This window comes from Chinchilla lanigera, unplaced genomic scaffold, assembly GCF_000276665.1.
Source record: "Chinchilla lanigera isolate Chin_1 unplaced genomic scaffold, ChiLan1.0 scaffold00009, whole genome shotgun sequence".
Taxonomy (NCBI): domain Eukaryota; kingdom Metazoa; phylum Chordata; class Mammalia; order Rodentia; family Chinchillidae; genus Chinchilla; species Chinchilla lanigera.
The window spans coordinates 7148489-7168407 of record NW_004955410.1 but is presented as its reverse complement, the minus strand read 5'-3'; the positions used below and the strand labels follow the sequence as shown (position 1 = coordinate 7168407).

At 43.9% G+C, this 19919-nt stretch overlaps 1 protein-coding gene across 1 annotated transcript in view; it reads right to left on the bottom strand.

Moving 5' to 3' along the window:
• Magi2 (membrane associated guanylate kinase, WW and PDZ domain containing 2) overlaps nt 1-19919 on the bottom strand; it is a 555913-nt gene that overhangs the window by 126620 nt on the left and 409374 nt on the right. The window contains exons 11-13 of the mRNA XM_013510511.1: nt 18261-18352; nt 9044-9236; nt 2301-2549 (exon numbers count right to left, since the gene is read on the bottom strand). Coding sequence (XP_013365965.1) covers nt 2301-2549; nt 9044-9236; nt 18261-18352 — 534 coding nt within the window. The remainder of the gene's footprint in view (nt 1-2300; nt 2550-9043; nt 9237-18260; nt 18353-19919) is intronic.

The window sequence follows — 19919 nt, the reverse complement described above, 5'->3', positions numbered from 1 at the left end:
GCAAGACATGAAAATGAAAAAGATGAGCTGTGGGAAGGAGCGAGACTCCCGACCACCTGGTGGCATCATCCGGTGTCAATCTCATACAGCCCAGGAACTCTTGATATTTTGATGTTGGAGATGAGGCCCAAAGATAGCTCTTTACTATTCATGAAGCTCTTAGCATTTCTCTTCCAAATTAGAGATCAAAATCATTACAGAAGTTAAGTAGGAAAGAGCACTGGCTCCAGGAACCTTTTAGGTGGATGCTGCAAATTATATGCTGTAAAGCAATGAGTGATCTGCGTAATAGCTGCTTTTGCTACAGAGCATGGGGCAACCTGCATTCCCAATGCCTTAAAATAAAAAGAAATAAATGTGAAAAAAAAAGACACCATGAGGTATAATGAACTAATAGAATACATTTCTACTCTCCAGGGATAAAACACTTTTAGTAAAATAACATTATTGTGAAAGTAGTTATAATTTTTTTGAGGTCAGGGTGATGTCACTTGGTAGAGAGAGAAATTCACATATTAATTATAAGCATTAGCACCTGCTGTTTTCCCAAACCTATTTATGTATAGATTTGCAACAGAAAAAGCACACGTGCACACACACACACACACACACACACACACACACACACCCACACTCTCCCTCCCTCATTATACATTTAAAAGAAAGCTATTACGCTTTAAATAAAGCTTAAACTCATGCCTAGTGTTTTCATTGTGGTATTATAGTTTTTATTTTGATTCTAGTCCTCTAGGTATTCTGCCCCAATAAACAATGGGAATGACTGGAATAGCTATAAGAGCTCTCTGTGAACACGTTCCCCAAGTGTAAAATATTGGAAGGCTGTTTATATAATTCATGAAAATCTGTAGTCTTGTGCCTTGTTAATCTTGGTGAATCCATCCTACTGACAGAATCTTGCTTTGAGTCTATGCTTAAATATTGGATTTATCCCTTCAGCTTATCATGAAGAAAAAGAGAAATGAAATTGTACTTTCAGATGCATGTAATTTGTCTTCTGCACCTGTTTGCTGAGGTTCAGTGTCTCTGTAGTTTTCACTCTTGAATTCATCAAGGCTCACGCTACGCAGGGCAATTCTCTCCATGTAGTTCTGGTGGCCTTTTGATAATATTAACATTATCGTATAAAGCTTTTATTCATTCCCAGTAACTTGATGAGTAATTGGTCCACACCTGCCCCATAAGAACTGGGAACTACCACAGGTTTTAGTATTTTAGATTACAACTTGGGTAAAATTATTATTTTTTCTTTTAATGCTCTCTTCTATTCTGGTGTTTCTATCACATTTTGGGCTAAGTCATTTCACCAAGAAAAAATGACAAAGTGTCCCCTCGCTTCTTCTGCCCCACAGCTTGCTGGCTGCTGAATGAATTCTGAAACACTGCTGTACAGAGGGAAACAAACGAGGAGGCCAAGAGTCTGCGCAGACGCCCGACTGGAATAGCCCCTCTCCCTGCTGAGGCGGCTCACAGGGCCTCGGGTTAAATTCACCCTCTTCTCCTCCACTGCTCCGACCCTGGGATGGTCTCTTGTATCTCTGGCCTGCTGGCTACACTACACCTTGTTCTTCCACTGTTGCTCCTAACCTAACCCACACTACCACCCTGGGTTTATTTCCCACAAGCAGCTGGGCTCATCTTTCAAGAGAAAAATACATCCTATTTCAGTTCACTGCTTAAAAGCTTTTAATGATTCCCATGCCCTTCGCCTATAATACACCCTGGTGCCCACCCAAATCCATGTCTTGGTATCATGGCTTTCTCCCTTGTTTGCTCCATCTCCCTTGTTTGCTCCCTTGTTTGCTGCCACTCTGGGTTTCTGTATATTTCTTGAACTAAGAAAGTGCTTCCCACATGAAGCCTGTCTGGACTGCTTTCCACCAGACCTCTGCAAGGTGAGTTTCATTTGACTGAATAGCTCTTAATCCAAAGAGAGCTTTCTATGAGTAGCCCATAGAAAGGGGCACCCTGCTTTCACAGCAACACTATAGCGTTGCTATTTTATTTGCTTCCTAACTTACAAATGAATGAAAAGCTTTTTCAGTGGTTGAGGGGTTGGAGGAGTAGCAGTTATGGTCTTGCACTCTTTCTGAGCCAAAGGTCAGCAACTTTTGGCTACTCAGTGCTAGGGAGGGTTTAAGCTTATCTGTGCCCACAGCCTGTGAGGGTCGGGTTAGTCAGCAAGTCTACAACCATCTTCTGATCTGTTTGTCTCTTATCCCTACTGTGAGAACAAGTAAAGCCATGACCCTCAATGGAATGCAGGTGAAGCTGTCACTTACTTATAGTGGATCCAGACTCAGGCCTGTTCAGGGAGCTGATGATGACGAAGCCGAAGCCTTCATTCTCCTTGCGGTGAATGACCACGTCGCTCGTCTGCAGGCTGTGGGAGGCGAAGCCCTCGGGGGGAGAGGCATTGCTGCTGGGGGCAGCGTGGTTGCTGTTGGTGTAGGTTGCGTAGTCACTGCGTGGAGAGCTGTGGTGGGTTGATATGGAGCCCGGACTCCTCCCATTCTCTGGGCAGGGCTCCCCTGGAATACACATCACACACAGGAAGGTGGGTATTTAGTCAAGGTCTTAGCGGATGCTTCTTAAGTATAAGGGAGTGGCTAGTGACATGACTGGCTGACTGGCTTCTCTTTCCTCCAGCTATGCAGAGCACTTGAAGGGTTGTGCACCCAGGTATCATATCCCCTGTTCTTGACCCCATCCTACTCTCTCTCGAAAACACAGGAAAAACCCCACATTAGTCTCTGTGCTGCTGCCTGTTCAGATCTTGCTCTTGTTAGGACTGAAAATCCAGAGCAAGGCTGACTCTTAGATACTGAACATCTCAGTTGCCTAATAATTGACCAAAGATGATCACAAAAGCAGCAGACAGACTCCCAAACCATATGGCGCATATCAATCACTTAAAGAGCTTATAAAAGGAATACATATTCAAGGCTCACCTAGGAAAAGATTTTTCCAGTATGTCTGGTGAAGATTAGGTACAGAAATTAGGATCAAGTTTCAAGGCCTTTGAGAAATGCTGCTCTAGATGTGTATAGGCATGGGCAGAGTTAACAAACCTGGGGGTGTTCACACAAAGCACCCTACCATTTTTTTTAGGTAATATTTCTCTTTTGTGATATTGTAATAGCCTAGAGGTATTAATTTACTTCATGCAGTATGGGAAATGCACTCTTTATAAGTGGTGTATATGGCTTCTGTATGCCTACCATATCTCTATAGTGTTTTATAATGATAAAGTTTTTTTTTTCATTCAAAAAAAGTAGTTTGCTCACTGTAAGATCAAATCTAATAATGATAGCAGGCTAAAAAATTATGAATTTTGAATCTCTATGAGGTGTTGGAGGTTTTGCTTATTTATATTCCATATTACAAAAGATAATCTATTCACCAGAGGCCAAACCAACACTCCCACCAGAAAGGAAGCACATGTATATGGCAGAATCAAGCTGGCAGTCAAGAGAAGCTGGCTTTTGAAATGAAAGTCACTCTGTCATCCAGGAAGAATTCTGTCATTTTAATTTAGGGCCTACGTATTGGCACTGTGTTAAAATAACTGAAGCGAGCACCTAGAATACTATAGTTAAAAACAAGACTCTTCTGTTTCCCCCTTAAAATGTAGTTAGTATACTCAAAGGTGGAATAATAAGGTGGAAAATTGTGACTATTAGTGATTCCTTTTTGGGTCTTTCTAGATATTGTCTTCTGTTTAGAACCATACAAAGTGTCTCACACGGTGAGTCAAAAATAATCAGTCAAAGCTCCAGTGGAGGCTCTTAGCTTGAGCTTCACAGGCTGAATTTGCAGCCAGCTGGATAGCAGTTTGGGTCTTCAGTGGCCCTAAAAGGCCCTGTGTCACTGGCTTGGACCTCAGCCTGTGAGCTATTTGGTAGCTGGGGCCTTGTGAGAAGTCTTCTGGTCATTGGGATGTGGCCAGAGACTCTCTTCCTCTCTTGCACTCCCTGGCTGTGACATGAATGACATTGCTCTTCCACATTCTCCTGCAGGATGTGTTGACCCCTGTCCACAGCTGCAGGGCCACTAGCTCATGAACTGAGACCTCCAAAACTGTGAGCCAAAAAAACCTTTTCTCCTTATACATTGATTTATTTCAGATATTTATTACAGTAGCAGGAAGCTGACAACAGCTCTACAAAAATATTAATTTCTTGTTTATAATTATAGAATGAAAGAGATGCAGGCTATTGTTTTTCTTATTTGATAAATTTGATTTTTCCTAATTAATAGATATTTTAATAAACAAAAGGATGCTTTTCATTTGTAAGAAACATACTAAGATCATGAAAAACAAAATGTCAATGTCAAAGGCTTTCCCTTTTTGGAACTAGAATTTAAAATTTTTGCCTTTAAAATGCATCCTTCCTGTGAGAAACATAATCCAGAGACAAGAAGTTATTGTGTTGGTGAAGCACATGTCCTTTATCAGTCCTTGTGCAAGTTGGAAATAAAGTGATTAGAGATAGTCTAGAAGAAGAAAAACAAACAATTATTATGCTGCTACATTAAATTGAAAATCTCCCTGAGTTATTGGACCAAATCAGTAACTAAATGTCATAGGCAGTGACAAGACAGACCTCATTTTCTGGCTGTCATATTTTAGGGGGTTGAGAGCTGTGGTTGTCAGTAAATCAGCAACAAAGACAAATTATCTGTCTTTGTAGTAAATGGCTGGGAGTGGCTGTACCAGCAGCTCTAGAGAGAAAAAGGAAATCATAGACTGAATCAGCTCGAGTGGTCCTGGGTCAGTGAGAGAGCCAACTACAAGTGCAGACTACTCCTTTACTGCTTTTGGACTTCTCTTTCAACCCCCAGAAAAGAAAACCTTTATTGTTATAGAATGAGTATATTTTAAACCAAGACGTTCAAACAACTTCTAAGTCCTCTCTGGGATTGTCTTGGGTCCCTGACACTTGAAAATTGGTACCATGATTGCTTTTGAGGGATGGAACCCACCTCCTATCTCTGTTTCATGGATCAGCATCCAAATGAGACTATCTCTTCCAACAACTCCTTCTGGTTGTTTCAGAATAGTACAATAAAATGCCATAACTGACCAAACACCCTGCGCATTAAAAAAAAATTCCTCATTTCCAGGATCCCCCGATTCATTCTTCTGGTTCACAAGTGGGTTTACAGTATTCAGTCACTCAGCACTTACCAAAGTCAAGCAACTTATTTTTAGGTTAAATTTCCATTTGATGTCCACCAGCAATCCTGGAAATCATTGCAGCTGACCGGGTTCCCCTTTGGGAGGGCTGAAGTTGTCAACAAAGCTGCCAGGTGAGACGCTGAGACCAGAGTGTGCTCTCGTACTCAGGGCTTGCTTCTGGCTTGCACAAGGCTGGCCTGTGCTTTACTTACTAATTGTTAACACTAACTGCTGATGTTTGTAAGTAGGGAGATTTTACAGAAATAGGGATTTCCAGTTTCTGTTGAAATATTTGGCAATAATCAGCCGGAGCGGGGTACTGGCTGCTCTCTTGCCGGGATTTGTGGTTTCCACGTCACCACAGTCCTTATCATTCCCCAGTGCCTCTTACAAAGACCAGATTTACTCTTTGTTCACTCTTTTACCCAGTGTGTGAGGAACCCACTGGGCCAAAGGGACTTACTTAACCAGAACCTTTCTCTTCCTTCTAGACCAGACATTGGGTACCACAACTGTAGGATTCTGTAGCCAGGGGGACCTTGCCTGCTTCAGACTGAGATTGAGCCTCCTCTCAGGACTGTCCCCTCAAGGGATGTGAGCCCTGGAGATGGGCATATCTCGCCTTGATGCACAGCTGAGGCAATGGCACATGTGCGGGTGAAGTATGACACCTGGGGGTGTGCACTGGCCCCTCACAATACCTTGTGGTGCAGAGGCAGCCCAAGGTATGGCCCTGCAGATGTTAAGGGCTCCCAGCCTGCAAGGATTTGGATGGGTACTTCTGGTTTATACTCCCCAAGGCAGACACCTTAGTGAAGTGGGTGACAAAGGACAGGGATAATTCAGAATGGATGAAGTAAAGTCGTCAGGACCGTGGGCACACTTCCCAGCTGCCAGGCACGACTTCCCTTCCTCAGCACCGGGCGAAGAATGACACTTTCCCTACATGTCAGAGAGAGATGTTCAGTTTTAAGACTGACTCTAACATGTTTTGATCAAGTCATGAAACTTTCTGTACACATCAATTTCAGATTTACACTTCAGGGATTCCTCCTCCTGAACAAATGGTACACATTCAAAATAATGTGTCATTAGGTTGAACATCTCAAAGCTGAGCTACCAAATATATAAATATTTATACTTTCAGTATAATAATTAAAGCTACTCTTCCGGTATCCTTAGGGGGAAAAGTGCCAGCGAAGTACGAAAGCTGGCACTGCTAAGATGGCATTGCTAAGATGTCTTCTCTCAAAACTCTCCAAGGTGTGAGATCTGCGCTAGCAGTAGGTAGTAAATAAAACCGGAGGCGCTACTGGACAATCTGTTTCCTTACCTGACAATTTCTCTTCTTGGAAGATCTAGCTTGCAATGGCCTAATTAAAATTTTTTGCCTATCTTTGACGTGTACATTTTTTATAATTTAATATGTAGAGCAGGCTTCTCTGTTATTTCAACTGCTGCCCAATGTTCCTAAACGGTCTGTGTCTCTGGTAAACGATGTGGTCCTTTTCAGAAGCATCAGTTCGGAAGCCAGAGGCCTCTTCCCTTGGAGGTGAGGAAGGGCATGTGCAGGAGGCAGGTGGGTGAGGGGCAGCTGGGAATGCCATATCCCCATCACGTCCTCCCTCCCTGGCTCTTTCTGCACTGTGCTGCTCTTCTGACCCCGTCTGTGTCTAAGCTGATTGCTGGCTTTAGCTTTGAACAATTTCATCCCAAGCTGGGCTTGCACCGCCCACCACCTTGTTCAGGAAAGTGTAGTAACAACAACAACAACAGCAAGAGCAGTGGTAGCACTCCTCACAAAGGCTTCTCCATGTCACATCCATTTGTAGCTGTCCCTTCTCACTTGGGAGAAACAGCAGCTATGAAAAAGGTCATCTCCATGCTCTTTCAAATCTCTGTTTTTAGGTCTTTACTTTGCTCTCAAAGTAGCCTTGGCTGAACTTAATCATTTTCAATGCCAAAGAAGCTTTCAAGGAAGAGTGGGTTGAATTATGTTGGAGCCTCTTCTGGTGTGAATGAGCAGTTCACAGCAGAACATTTCAAAAATTAAATGCACTTAAAATGCACTCAAAAGCTGAACAGAGTAAAGTTGGTGAGAACTCCAGGAAAGGGCATCTCCACGGAAGTCATGTGACCCACAGATTGCAAGAATACCTTTGCGCAGCGCTGGCGCACCCTCCAACAGCTTGCGTTGATTAGAACAAAATTTAATTTGCAATAATCAGTTGGTGGCAAAGGGAGCATGAAATTATGTTGGTGCACTGGTTTTGCACTTTGCAGTATATTTCCTTGTAAATCAGGTATCTTTTTAATTTATCTTTAGGTTACAGAACATATAGCACAGCAAACTTTTTATTAAAAATCACTCTGCAGGGAGAGAGAGTTAAATGTTAACCAAGCAAGTGCTGTCTCCCTGCTGGCATCTTGCCCAAGGATAAGGTATAATTCACTGTGTTTTACTGCCGTGGGTCAAGTGTCTGCCATGGACTCCAGAAGATGAATGGCACCTCTTAGCAAAACCTCCATCCTATACGAGATATACTGCAGTCGCTACTGGTGAGGGCTGATGGCTCTTCTGACTTGGCTTTTAAGTGATTGCCCTTGCTCAAATCTAGTTTCTAGAGACTCAAAGAGAAAAGGATTTTTAGTCCAGTGAATAAATCTAGTCATCCGCAGCCTGTGATGGGCAGGTGGCCCTTTTCTGGATTCCAATGTGGCATGGATCAGCACATATGGTCCTGGTGTTGGTATCGACACTCATGAAATGTCTGTCTTTGAACACGTTGGGGGTAGTGACAGTGTCTGCATGGGGAAGGGCAACTGAAAGTGGCATGAAGAAACGAGCTCCAGAGACAAGAGCCCATCTCTGCCGTGTCAGGAACTCCGTGTGGACTCCTGGCAAGCTGCCAGCCCTCCAGCCTCAGTGTCCTAATCTGAGGTGGGAAGCTCGGGTCATTTAGGGTTCCCCTGTGCAGGGCGGGGGTCAGGGAACTGAGCGGAGACGCCAGCAGAAGACTGGGGCAGAAGGTGGCAGCGGAACACGGGGAGAGGCTGCTTGCGTGACTCACAGGGCTCAGGATGGGTACTTCAGGGAAGAGCTGTGATCCCCAGCTCCTTCAGTGTTCAGATTACAAAAGCAGCATGGGGCTTAGAACAGGCACATTGCTCAAAAACATAAATCTTTTTTTGGGGAGGAGGCTTGAGATGGTGAAGAGAAGAAAATTAGATCATATTATGAATATGTGGGCTGACTTATAAAAATATGTCTTCAGTGGATTCTTTTATGAAGCCAAGGAAGTGGTTGTAAGGGAATAATTATCCCCAATTCATCTGTTTCATAAGTTTGGAGCTATATGAGTTATGTTTTCTCCAAGTGAGTGCTGTAGTTTTCTACGCAGGGTAACCATTTATTGTTACCTTTTATCACGCTTTACAATGAGAGCTAATTTTCCATTCTGGATTCCTTATTATGGTATCAAAATATCATAGCTTTTTGTTTGTAAACGCAATGAGAACCATTTTCAAAAGGTGTATATTCCATTATTATAATCTTCCTCTTACAACTACATCCACCAAAGAGCAAAGAGCAGACCTGAATCAAATTAGGCCCGGGCTTGGCTAGAAATTTTTAATGGCTGCATTTGAAATGCAGGCCTCAAAGACTGCCTGGATTTTTTTACTAGTGGGGTGACAGTCTCCTTTCAAAACCATAGTTATTTTGGGAATATCTGCGTTGTTTCTTTCTTGTATAACAGCAACTGTTTTCCAGTGCCCTCACCATTTCTCAGAAAAGCCCTTCACCACCTAGCCCCGACTCCCGCTGTGGCTCTGGGTACTGACCTCCGCATAGCACCTTTCTTCTCACAGTGAGGTTCACCTGCCCGTTGCGGGCTGCGTGGTGCATGAGGTCGATGACGTAACGGTGGGTCTTGCCGGCCACTGGGATTCCGTCCACATAGACGAGTTCATCCCCTGGGTGCAGGCGGCCATCCCTGTCGGCTGAGCCCATGGCAATGACGGCTCCGATCAAGATCTGGAGAAGCAGAGAGAAAGAAAGGACATCACATTGCATGTATACACATACGCTGGTAGTAGAACATGCGGAACAAGCGGCGGGGAGGATGTCCTTCCCCACGTTCTCGGGCTGCCGACTTTTGGAGAAATAAACGTCTCCAACACGCTGCCGATAGCCATAAAGCCTGGGGAACATTTGCTTCCTGGCTAATGAGCTATCATCCTCAAGGAAACATCTAACTCAAAATAATCTGACTCGAACTGGCCAGCACACATACTCTTTTGAAACAAGGTAGAGACCAGACGCTGGCTCCAGTTCTTACTTGTGTAGCTTTGCTACGGCTTCTTAGCCTCTGTGAACCTATTTCTTTACCTGAAAAATGAGGGAACTAATAAGAGGACCAATTCCTAAGGGTTTTGGGGAGACTGGAATGAAATAATGCACAGTACATGAAGCATTTGACTTTTTTCATGGCACACAGGGAATACTCCGAAAATGTCAAGGAGAGAGCCAAGCATGGTGGCGCACACCTGTAATCTCAGCACTCAGGAGGCTGAGGCAGGAGGATTACCTCAAATTTGAGGGTAGCCTTGGCTACATAGTGAGTCCAGGCCACCGTGAACTACATAGCAAGACCTGTCTCACAGGAAATGCCCCCCCCCCCAAAACCCCAAAACAACAACAAAAATGTCAGGGAGAAACTAGCTACTGTGCATTTTTAAATTCTGATAGGTACTCAAAATTTTTGTTTTTGTTACTTTTTTGGCTTTGCTTTGAAAGGGGCTGAGGGTAAAAAGCAAACAAAACAAAATAAAACAAAAACAAAACAGTGATAATAGTTGCCTTTTTCTGGCCAGACGATTTGCTCAAAAATATCTCAGTCACAAGCCTTCTCTGGACACTCCTCCCATGCCTTTGCATATTTCTTTAGAGTGCCCTCCGCGTCTGCCTGTAACCTGCGCCTGTTTTGGGGAGCAATGGCCGCCATACCAGGAAGTGGGAGGTGCTCATCCGGGGACTGTAGAGGCTGTCTCAATTCCCTGTACTAGGGACTTCTATGAAAGCTAACACATAATGTTCCCACATTCCATTAGAAATGCTTGGTTTGGTGTCCATTAGCAAGGATATTTTTCTGTCTTGAGGAAGGAAAAGAGTACTAAATATTTTAATTTCTCTGTTTAACCTATGAACAATTTTCCCAACTGATGGATGGCAAGCTCCTTTTCCTATGGCACGGCTGAGCCACACAGCCTCTGAAGGTAGAGGTTAATACTAGCCTGGGAACACCGCAAAGCACTTCCTCTAGGGTTTAAACACTTAGGAAGTAACCTTGGGCTCGTGAACTAATTTACTTTAGATGTAATAATTTCTTTGGAGTCTCAAGTCTGTGGGCTCCAGCGAGATTCCAGCTGGTTTGCAGAATGGCTCTCTCCTGACCTGCAGGCGGTGTTCTCAGGCTTGGCAGCAGCCTGACCCCTTTGTTCTTGGTCACTTTGTCACCATGGCACCGGATCGGGAGGCCCAGCTCTTTTCAGGTGCTGTATAGCCAAAATTACCATCTGAGGACTTTCCAGCCTTGGTCTGTTGCATGACTTCTCATTTTAGAAAAATAAGAATTTCGTACACTACTGGTGCTTTCCTCCTGTTCCTGAGGTGTGGGGAATAGAATTGCTGCGGCGTAGAATATTACTGTTCTGATGAGTGATTCATTGTTGATATGAAAGGAAAGGCTCGAACGTCCGCCTCAGACCGGCTGCACAGTGTGGCTGTCTCCCTGTGACCCACTGAACCCATTTGCTATAGTCTAGAAGCTGGGCAAGCTTCGGACAGTTTCCATTTTCCCTTATTGTCATGCCAACTTGAATTTATGAATTTCTCTTTAAAGTTGTCCCAATCTAGTCTTCAAAAGGCTCAGCCCACGATGGAGTGCTTCAAAGATTTTAAAAATGCTTTGTGCAAAAGCCAGGCAAGTGCATGCTTACATTTCTCCACTGCCTCAGGCAAAGCTGCAATTTGTTGGGCGAGCCCAAAGACAATGCTTCAACCTTTACAGCTCTTGTGCACTTAAGTGGGGGGATTTATAGCTGGTTATGGTTTTTCATTTTTTGACTAATACTTTATTAATTTTAAGGTATTGTTCTGATTCTAACTAACAAAAGTGAAACAAAAAATAGGGTTATGATTGAGCCATAGCTGCAATTGGGCTCTGTACAAAAACAGCAAGGACGACGTTTGGCATTGCAAAATTCTTGTTTCCCTCCTGCCAGAGGGAAATAGCAACATAGACATAACTCTTGAAGTTACACTCTGTGCTGGCAGCTCAGTGTCATACTGATTAAAAGGAAGATCTCAGTAAAATACCTGCTTTCCTGTGATACTGGTATGATATGAGTTACTCTCATTAATTAATCTGTTCTACAAATATTCACTGAGCCCAGGGGTACTTTCAAGTGCTAGGGCATCAATAATCAATAAACAAAAATCCCTGCCCTGTAGAGTTTGCATCCCAGAGCTCAGACAATAACAAATTTGATAAATATGTGAATTTTTTTTTTTTTTCCCCCTCCGGTACCAGGAACCGAACTCATGACCTTGCGCTTGCCAGGCAGGCGCTTTGCCGCTGAGCTAAATCCCCAGCCCGATAAATATGTGAATTATATAGTCTGCCAGAAGGCAAGTACAATGGAAAAGCTACAGCATGGTGAAGACAGTGTCAATAACGTGGCCGCAGCAGTGCTAGAGCTGGTTCCAGTTTGTACCACTGAGAATTCGACATTATGCAAAGACTGAGGTTCACTGGAAGCAGTTACCAAAAAACTTCAAGCTTTAACCCTTAAATCATCCTACAACTTGCTCTATCGAATCCTACATATTTATGTTGGAAAAGTATATTCAATTAATACTACAATTATCTAAATAAACAGTAAATCCAATACTTCAATATAAATTATTATATAATCACATATAATTTATAAGTATATAATGTTGCATGTTATCATAAAATTTACCCATGATACTTATCATATAAATCACGTACTATACACTTTATTATTTGGTAGCCTTTAGGACACAGTGTCATGTATATGGATATTACCATACAATTACGTTACATAATGTTCTCCGCCTTATTTCCCCACGAGGTTCCCGTCGGTAGCTATTAAGCCAACTTGAGCCGAGTTGGGCACTGTGCACACAGACTGGCAGGCCTTGGGGCATTCTCCGTATTTCCCCATCCATCAGGGAGTGCTGCTGCCGCTGCTGACCACTCACTGTCAGGGCTGACCACTCAGTGTCACCTCCTCCAGCTCTCCTGCTGCTGCTCCTCCTCAGCCTTTGGCAATTTTGCACCTGTGTGCACTATACACTATTTCACTGCTGACACACAGATAGCTCTATGTGTCTCTGTGCAGGAAAAAGCACAACTTTTTTCTTTACTTCAAATATGGTTTGTGCACTTGATGCATTCTCTTACCTCCCACTTGCCACCTTAACTGCCGGGGCTGAATAATCTATGAGTCCCTCTCACACTGTAACCCTCTCAGCTTCCCAAAGGATACATTATCAACCTGCTTAAGCTCATGAGAATGTGATGCTTCTCAAATCTGACCCTTCTGGTCAGGCGTTCTCAAACTTTAGGTTGTGGAGGAGTGGCCCCACGAGCTTGACAAGATAGCCTGGGACCCCATCCTGGAGTCGATTCTGCCCTGGTGTCTGCATGATTGACACACTCCCAGGAGTGAGTAGAGGGTGCTGGTTCTGGCTCAGTCACACTCTCAGTACCACGGCTCTGAGAATGGCATTTGGTGTGATGGCCACAGGACCTCTGGTCTGACTGGTCATGTCCCAAGTCCCTTGAGAGACTTTCCTCAGGTATGCAGCCCACACTCTCTGTCCCTCACACTGTGCTCAAGTGTTTGGTCCGGGTTGCTGACCCCTGAGTTCCGTCTTCCTGCTGGTCTCAGGTCAGTGAGCCTGTCCAGCCAGCATGCACCTTGGCCCATTCTTTGACCTCACTGCACTCCTGGTCTCTTCTTTACCTTGCTTTGGCCCTGAAGGAACAGTATAAGTAAAATCCACAGCCCTGCCTTTCCGATCTCCTTCTCGAATGAACACAGGGGATAAAACCATGCCACAACAACACTGGGTCTGCGTGTGAAGACCTGAACAAAACAGCTTTAGCTGTGAAGTAACAGCAACTCGTGTGGCTGATACCCAGTGAACCAGGGAAAAGAAAAAAATGTTAAGAAGAAAACAAAACAAAACTAGAAACAAAACCCAAGGCATCTCTCAGGGCTTTTAATTCTTCCCTGCCCCAACTATTGGATATGAGTCCAACCCCAGAAGATCTGCTCCTCCAGAACTGCGGCCTGGGACCCCTTGCCAGCATGGCAAACAACAGGCTCCTCGCTTTTGAAACTCCTCTGTGAACCTGCACTGGGCCCCGTGTGGCGTTGTCTGCTGTCTTCCATCTTGATGCTTTTCCATCTCTTTTTAGCTCACAGCTGGAAATTTCGTTTTTGTTTTCTTCTGGCATTTTTTCATTTCCTCCTATCCCTATTGTTACTTAACTGTGAAAAGTACTTCCTTTTGTAGGAAAAATGCTCAACTGCTTTGTCTGATCCAGAGTCCTGCTGTTCATTGTCTGTCCAGAGCCCTGTTGTCATGTTTCGTGAGCACCATGGGATGTCAATACCATTTCCTATGTGAGGAGGTAGAAACCCATTTGAGGTAACCTGTGAGACCTCCCGTGGTTGGGGACAGAGGCTGGGGCACCAGCTTTGTATGTGGTCTCTGGATGTGGGGTGCAGCAAAGCAGGAAGGAAAGGCTGCTGGGAGGTCTTTACGGTGAACTCACTCTGCCTGATGTGGTTATTCTGGTTTTCAGGAGTTATTTTTGGGCTTTGGTGGCAACAGAGAGATTCAGGCTTCTACTTTATGGCTTAAGTGTGAAATTATAACTTGCCACAGATAATTGTCTTACATCATTCCAATAAGGAATAAATCTAAATAATCACAATACAGATAAAAAGCAATCCACGTAATAGAGACTTATCATAAAAATGTGCTGTGAGGAGAAAGAACTCAGGGTTCAGGAGGCCTGGGCATCTGGGAACCTGGGCACACACCGGGCAGGATGATGTCCTGAGGCTGTGTGGAGGGCATGGCGCACACACACCCTGAGCTTCAGTTGCAGCAGTGTGTGTGGGATGGGGAAGAATCCCATCTCTCCTGCCAGGCAGAGTCTAGCAGGCCCTGTCCCTTCTTGAGGACCAAGACTATGCTTGTGCTCCCCACGACGGGGTCAAGCAGGCCTTTCTCCTTCCAGGGCCGGCAGGGGAGGCAAAGGTAACATTTGCTGAGTAGGGTACTGGTTTACCCCCTAAATGGTAAAGCATGAGCGGGGGCCTGGCAAAGCAAGAATTTCATATTTCAAAGACTGTACCAAAATAAGTATCAAGGAAAGAATTGAAACTGTTGCTTTGTCCCATATTTATTTCATAGCTTAATGTTTTATTTGCATTTATATACAAAAGAAGGGACCTGACAATATGTTCAGTGCTAAGAGCCAATAAAGATCATGGCCTGGCCCTGGTTGCTGGCTCCTGTGGCATGAAATATTTATATTTCCAATTTCTTTTAATCCAGTCCTCTGGGATGGGAGCTTCAAAGATGGTGGCTTAAGGAGGCAGCACAGACACTGGGTAGAACTGTGACCCTGTCTAGCCTGGAAGGGTCAAGACAGCTCAAAGATGCTAGATCCATTTTTTTTTTTCGTGGAGACAAGGTAAAAACTTTGAAATCAAAACTTTTAATGTGTGAAAAGGGTTAGGGCTCAACAATTTTAAAACACTGTGGCAGCTCACAAAGGATCTTACACGGTTGTTAGCATAGCAACTCTGCTTCTAGGCCAGAGTAACTCTACAGGGCCTGTGTTTAGAGGCCAATAGGAAATGGAAGCTCCAGATCAGTATTTGTTCTGAGAAACCCAGGGATAGTTTTGTCTTGGTGAAGAAAACTTTCTTCAATTCCATTCCACACCTATATGTCATACCAGGCTTGGAGCTAGTCTTAGAAGACATAAATATCATTAAACTACAGTCCTCACCTTGAAGAGGCCCACAGGTTGAAATGATGTCACTTCATATATTCTGGAACAGAGACTTGTGTTTTTGGTAAAAATTCCTTTAGTTGGTAAGTTTGAGGAATTATGCTGGTTTAAATGCAATGGATTTGATCTGAGTTTGTCTTTATTGCCCATATCACACAAATGGTGTGATATTACCACACAATGGTATTTTATTTTGAGCATGGCTTTATTTTGTTGCAATCCTTTGGAATCTTTTAAGCTTATGGGTTTTTATTTGTTTGTTTGTTTTCATTTGTCTCCAGTTCCTGAAACTGAAAGACACTAGCGTCAGTCAGCCATGTATTATTGGAACTGCTGTGGCACTAGAATGGAACCCATTAGCTACAACCTAAAAGGTTATGAGTAGTGCCAAAGCTTATGGTTTTGTAGGAAAGAATTTGGTTTCAGTTCAAAGAAAGGTCTGGTGATTGTTCCTGGTTCCTGAGAGATAATCTCCAAATTCTTGGAACAGGAGTGTCTCCTTTTCCATGCCTGATAGTTTAGCATCAGAAGATGACTCAGGAAGGGCCAGCCACATCAAGAGCCTTTGGTGAGGACTGGCCATACCAGGAATACCATGTAATGAGAGCACTGGGCCTTGGAGCCTCATGGTATCAGCCTGGCCTCTTCGAGGAACAAGGGACTGCAAGCTGAGCTCAATAGTGGGGATTCGATCAACCATGCCTATGGAGAAGCTCTGGGCACCACAATCTGGCAGAGCATTCTTCACTGGCAATGCCTGACAGGTCAAAGCTGGAGGGTCACTTCCTCCAAGAATGATTGAAGATTCATGTTTGAGACTTTCTAGACCAGAAACATAACTAAAACATACCATACGGCCATACCACCCTGAACACGCCCAATCTCGTCTGAAACTTTCTAGACTCTGTCCCATGCATCTCTTCTTTTGGCTGTTTCTGATTTGTATCCTTCAATTATAGTAAAACTAATCCTAAACGGGACACTCTCCTGAGCCTGAGTTGTTCCAGAGAAGGATCAAATTTGTGGGGACAGGACAGCTCTCCAATGGCCTGAGAATGACCCCTCTCTCCTCCTTGCTTGTAGTTCTTAGGGATAGCCACAGAATATTCTGAGAATGCAACATTTGATATTGCTGTAGTAATTAATAAAGGAAATGCAGTCTGTGCTTAATGGGAATTTGAAATCCTGCAGATCATACAAGATAGGCAGATGTGTAAACATGTCAGACAATAATGCTGCAGGAAGCCGAGTCAGTAAATATCCTCTGGAGGCAAGGGGGCTTGGGAGAATAAATTGAGGGGTTAGATGTTTACGTAGAGGAAGGTCCTTCCTGATATTTTCAGCTCTCCACATATAAAATAAGATGAGTGAGAACCAAGTGGTTGACAGTCCCTGGGAAACTCACAATCGGAGGTCACAAGAAGAGAGGAACGAAGGGAGAAAAGGGAAACCAAGACATGCGGACCTGAGCGTGGGCCTTCAATACATTTAAATCGGAGGTTACTTGAGTCCTACGTTTTCACCTCAGCATTCGCTTTCATTTCAAAACTAAGGAGAACCTGGCCAAGGCTTGGAAACGCCCTCCTACATATTCTTTGGCAGCCGGGAAATGAGTGACATGCTGGTTAATTGTTTCCAATAGGTTACCAGCCCAGGGAATGGGAAACAGTTCCCCTCTTCCCGAGTGTCCTTGTGCATGGAGGCCAAGCTCCACGTCCTGGGGTTTTCTGTAGGAAGAGACCTCATCAGATGCACAGCCCAGCTCTCTCAGGCAGTGGAAGCCCCTCTGGGGCCCCTGTCACGCTCTCAGCAACTCTGCTGAAACCGTTCTCCGGGGAAGGCGCTCACTCTCTACCTACCTACTTCACTTTGGGGAGGCTTTCATTTGATTGACTTTTTTTTCTTGGAGATTTTCACTTGTTAGACTGACATTTTTTTCTTGGAGATTTCAGTTTTATTTTTATCTTTGGGAATAATCTATTAACATGAAAACAAAACTGAAGCTAATAAAGATGTAATTGACGATATCATGAAGACACTACCAGGAACTTTAGCTAATCTTGACTCCTTTACTCCTGGGAGTCACCCCAAGGGAAAGCACTGCAGTGACCCTCGTGGTGCAGATGAGGCTTGGAGTCTGTGGTACGAGTTGGGTGGGGGCAGGCCCTAGAGTGGAGGCACTGGTATGTGAGTACCCTCTTTTGACTTTTAGGTTTTCAAAACTTTCATGGATTTGATTTGATTGCACTGAGTACAAATTAAGATACATCTTTCACAATGAGTGTTTTGTAGCTGATATTTTAATACATACTCACAAAGTCTTCTGTGTACTAATTACTGTCACTGGATGTTTTTGCTCTGAATATGTACACATTTGTGCATGTCAAAGAAAGATTTCTCCATAGCCCTTCGTGAAAGCCCAATACTGCACCAGCTGGTTGCCTCCGTGAACATCTCCTCAAGGCAAGCCTTTAATTCAGATCTGGTTGAGACTCTGCAGCACTGAACTTGACTATACTTCCGCTTATCCCTGTGGTTACACTTCCTTCTTTTGGCTGCAAGCGTACTTAATTCTGACTTTGCAAGTCTCCTCCATATACCTATCTTTGGTCATACTGCTTGTCTACCCACAGCCTGCCCCTCAAGAAGAGCAAGGCTCCAAGGCATTTGCATAACTGAAATACTCTACAGGAACCCATCCACTCTAGGGAGTGTAATATTTCTCATTGTGATATATAATATTATTTTGGCTATGCAGAAACTTGCTGTTGTGAGATCTTTTTAAAGAGAATAGCAAGGGAAAATAAAAGATTTGATTTTTTTATATGAGGTCTAAAACACTTCCTTTTCAATGTCATCCTGACTGATATCTTCTCTTGCGTTTGCACATACAATAGAGCAGAAAGTGTGGAAATAAAGGGGGTTCAACTTACTGGCTGGCCAGGCTCATCTCCTCCGAGGATTCTGAAGCCAAATCCAGACTCCATCCTCCGAAGGTGAACATCCAGTTCCTTATAGTCTGGACCTGGCATAGAGAAGATCCCATTGAGTCATGAATCCGGCCTCCTCCCACCCCCGAGGAGTGCACACACCAACGGTGAGTTAGTTCTGTGGGGTGATCAATGGGAATGCTGTTAGAGTACATGGAAAGCATAAAGGATGCAAAACTATGTAGCAAAGAAGTACTGTTGTGAAACCAGGGCATCCCGAGCATAACTGGGACTGGTCAAGGTCATTCGGAGGGTATCCCCTAGGTAAGAGCGCATGCACTTTCTGAGTGAAAACAAGGATGCTTCTATACTTTTTAATTCTTTTGAGAGCATCTGGACAGCTCTCAAGAAGTTGGGCTGTGACTTGGGGGATGTCTACTTGGATTGCCTCAGATGTGAGAGAAAACCAACGGTTAAACCTGACAGACCTGGCAGTTTACACGACTCTGAGTATGATTTGATGCATCTGGCATGTGTGTGTGCATGTGTGTGTAGGGCATAAACCTATACCTAATGAAAGTATTAAAATTATAAAAATTAGAAAATATAGACCTTAAGCTTTTCTCTGCTGAGGTACAAATGAATTATCTATTTTGCTAATTCTTTTAGGTTTTTTTTTCATAACTTACAGGTAGAAAGTCATCTGGGTCTAAGATAAACTCTTATCCCTCAAACATTTTAGGATGCGGGAAGCTGGAGTGGGCTTCTGACTTCATGTGTACACTCCAAATAAAGTCAAAGTGGCTACCTACCAGTCTGAAGTCAGTGCAGGAATGGAAATATACCTAAAAATGATTTGGAGGCTCCCAAATGACATATTTTCATCCCTAGAGTTAAAACTATAAGGAATTCTTTGACTTGTTGAGGAGAATGTGCTTCCCCACCCCGGCCCTCTGCCCCTTCCTCGGGGTCCACACCTTTCACAGCTGAGCTGTATCTACTTCCGCGCCCACCCTTAGAACATTGTGAGCGATCAGAGCCGACGGTTTGGAGGAATATTCATTAAGACTTTGCTTAACAGCTGTTTAGTGATTTCTGGGCCTCACTAATTTGAAGACGGAATTAGAAGAGAGAGAAATAAGTAGTGAATAAAATTCCCCTAGGTTAAATAGGAGAGTTTTGGAAACAAGGATGGGATTTCAGAGGAGAATCCTTGTAGGACAAAAATCTCAAAACGACTAAGCCACTTGAATAAAAGAGTAGCCACAGCAGAAAGTGGGGCACATTGCATGCTGGCTGGGGAAATCTTCCCAAACTTTGCAGTAAGCGGGGTTGCTGAATTGACCCAGGATGTGAAACACAGCTACAGCCCCCTGTGGTGGTGCACTCCAGTAAAGCCAGTGCTCTAGGAGGCTGAGGCAGGAAGGACATAAGTTCAAGTCCAGCGTGGACAGTTTGGCAATTTAGGGAGACTCTAACTCAAAACAAAAAATAGAAAGGGCTGAGGATGTAGCTCAGGGTGAAGGTCCTGGGTTCAGTTCCCAGAACCCCAGAAACAAACCAACCAGACAAACAAAAAATGAAAAACAAGACACAGGCTTGCCTTGGTGCCCAGCAACCTGGACTGTTCCTAGTACTATCTGAAAGACAGGTCATTCACTT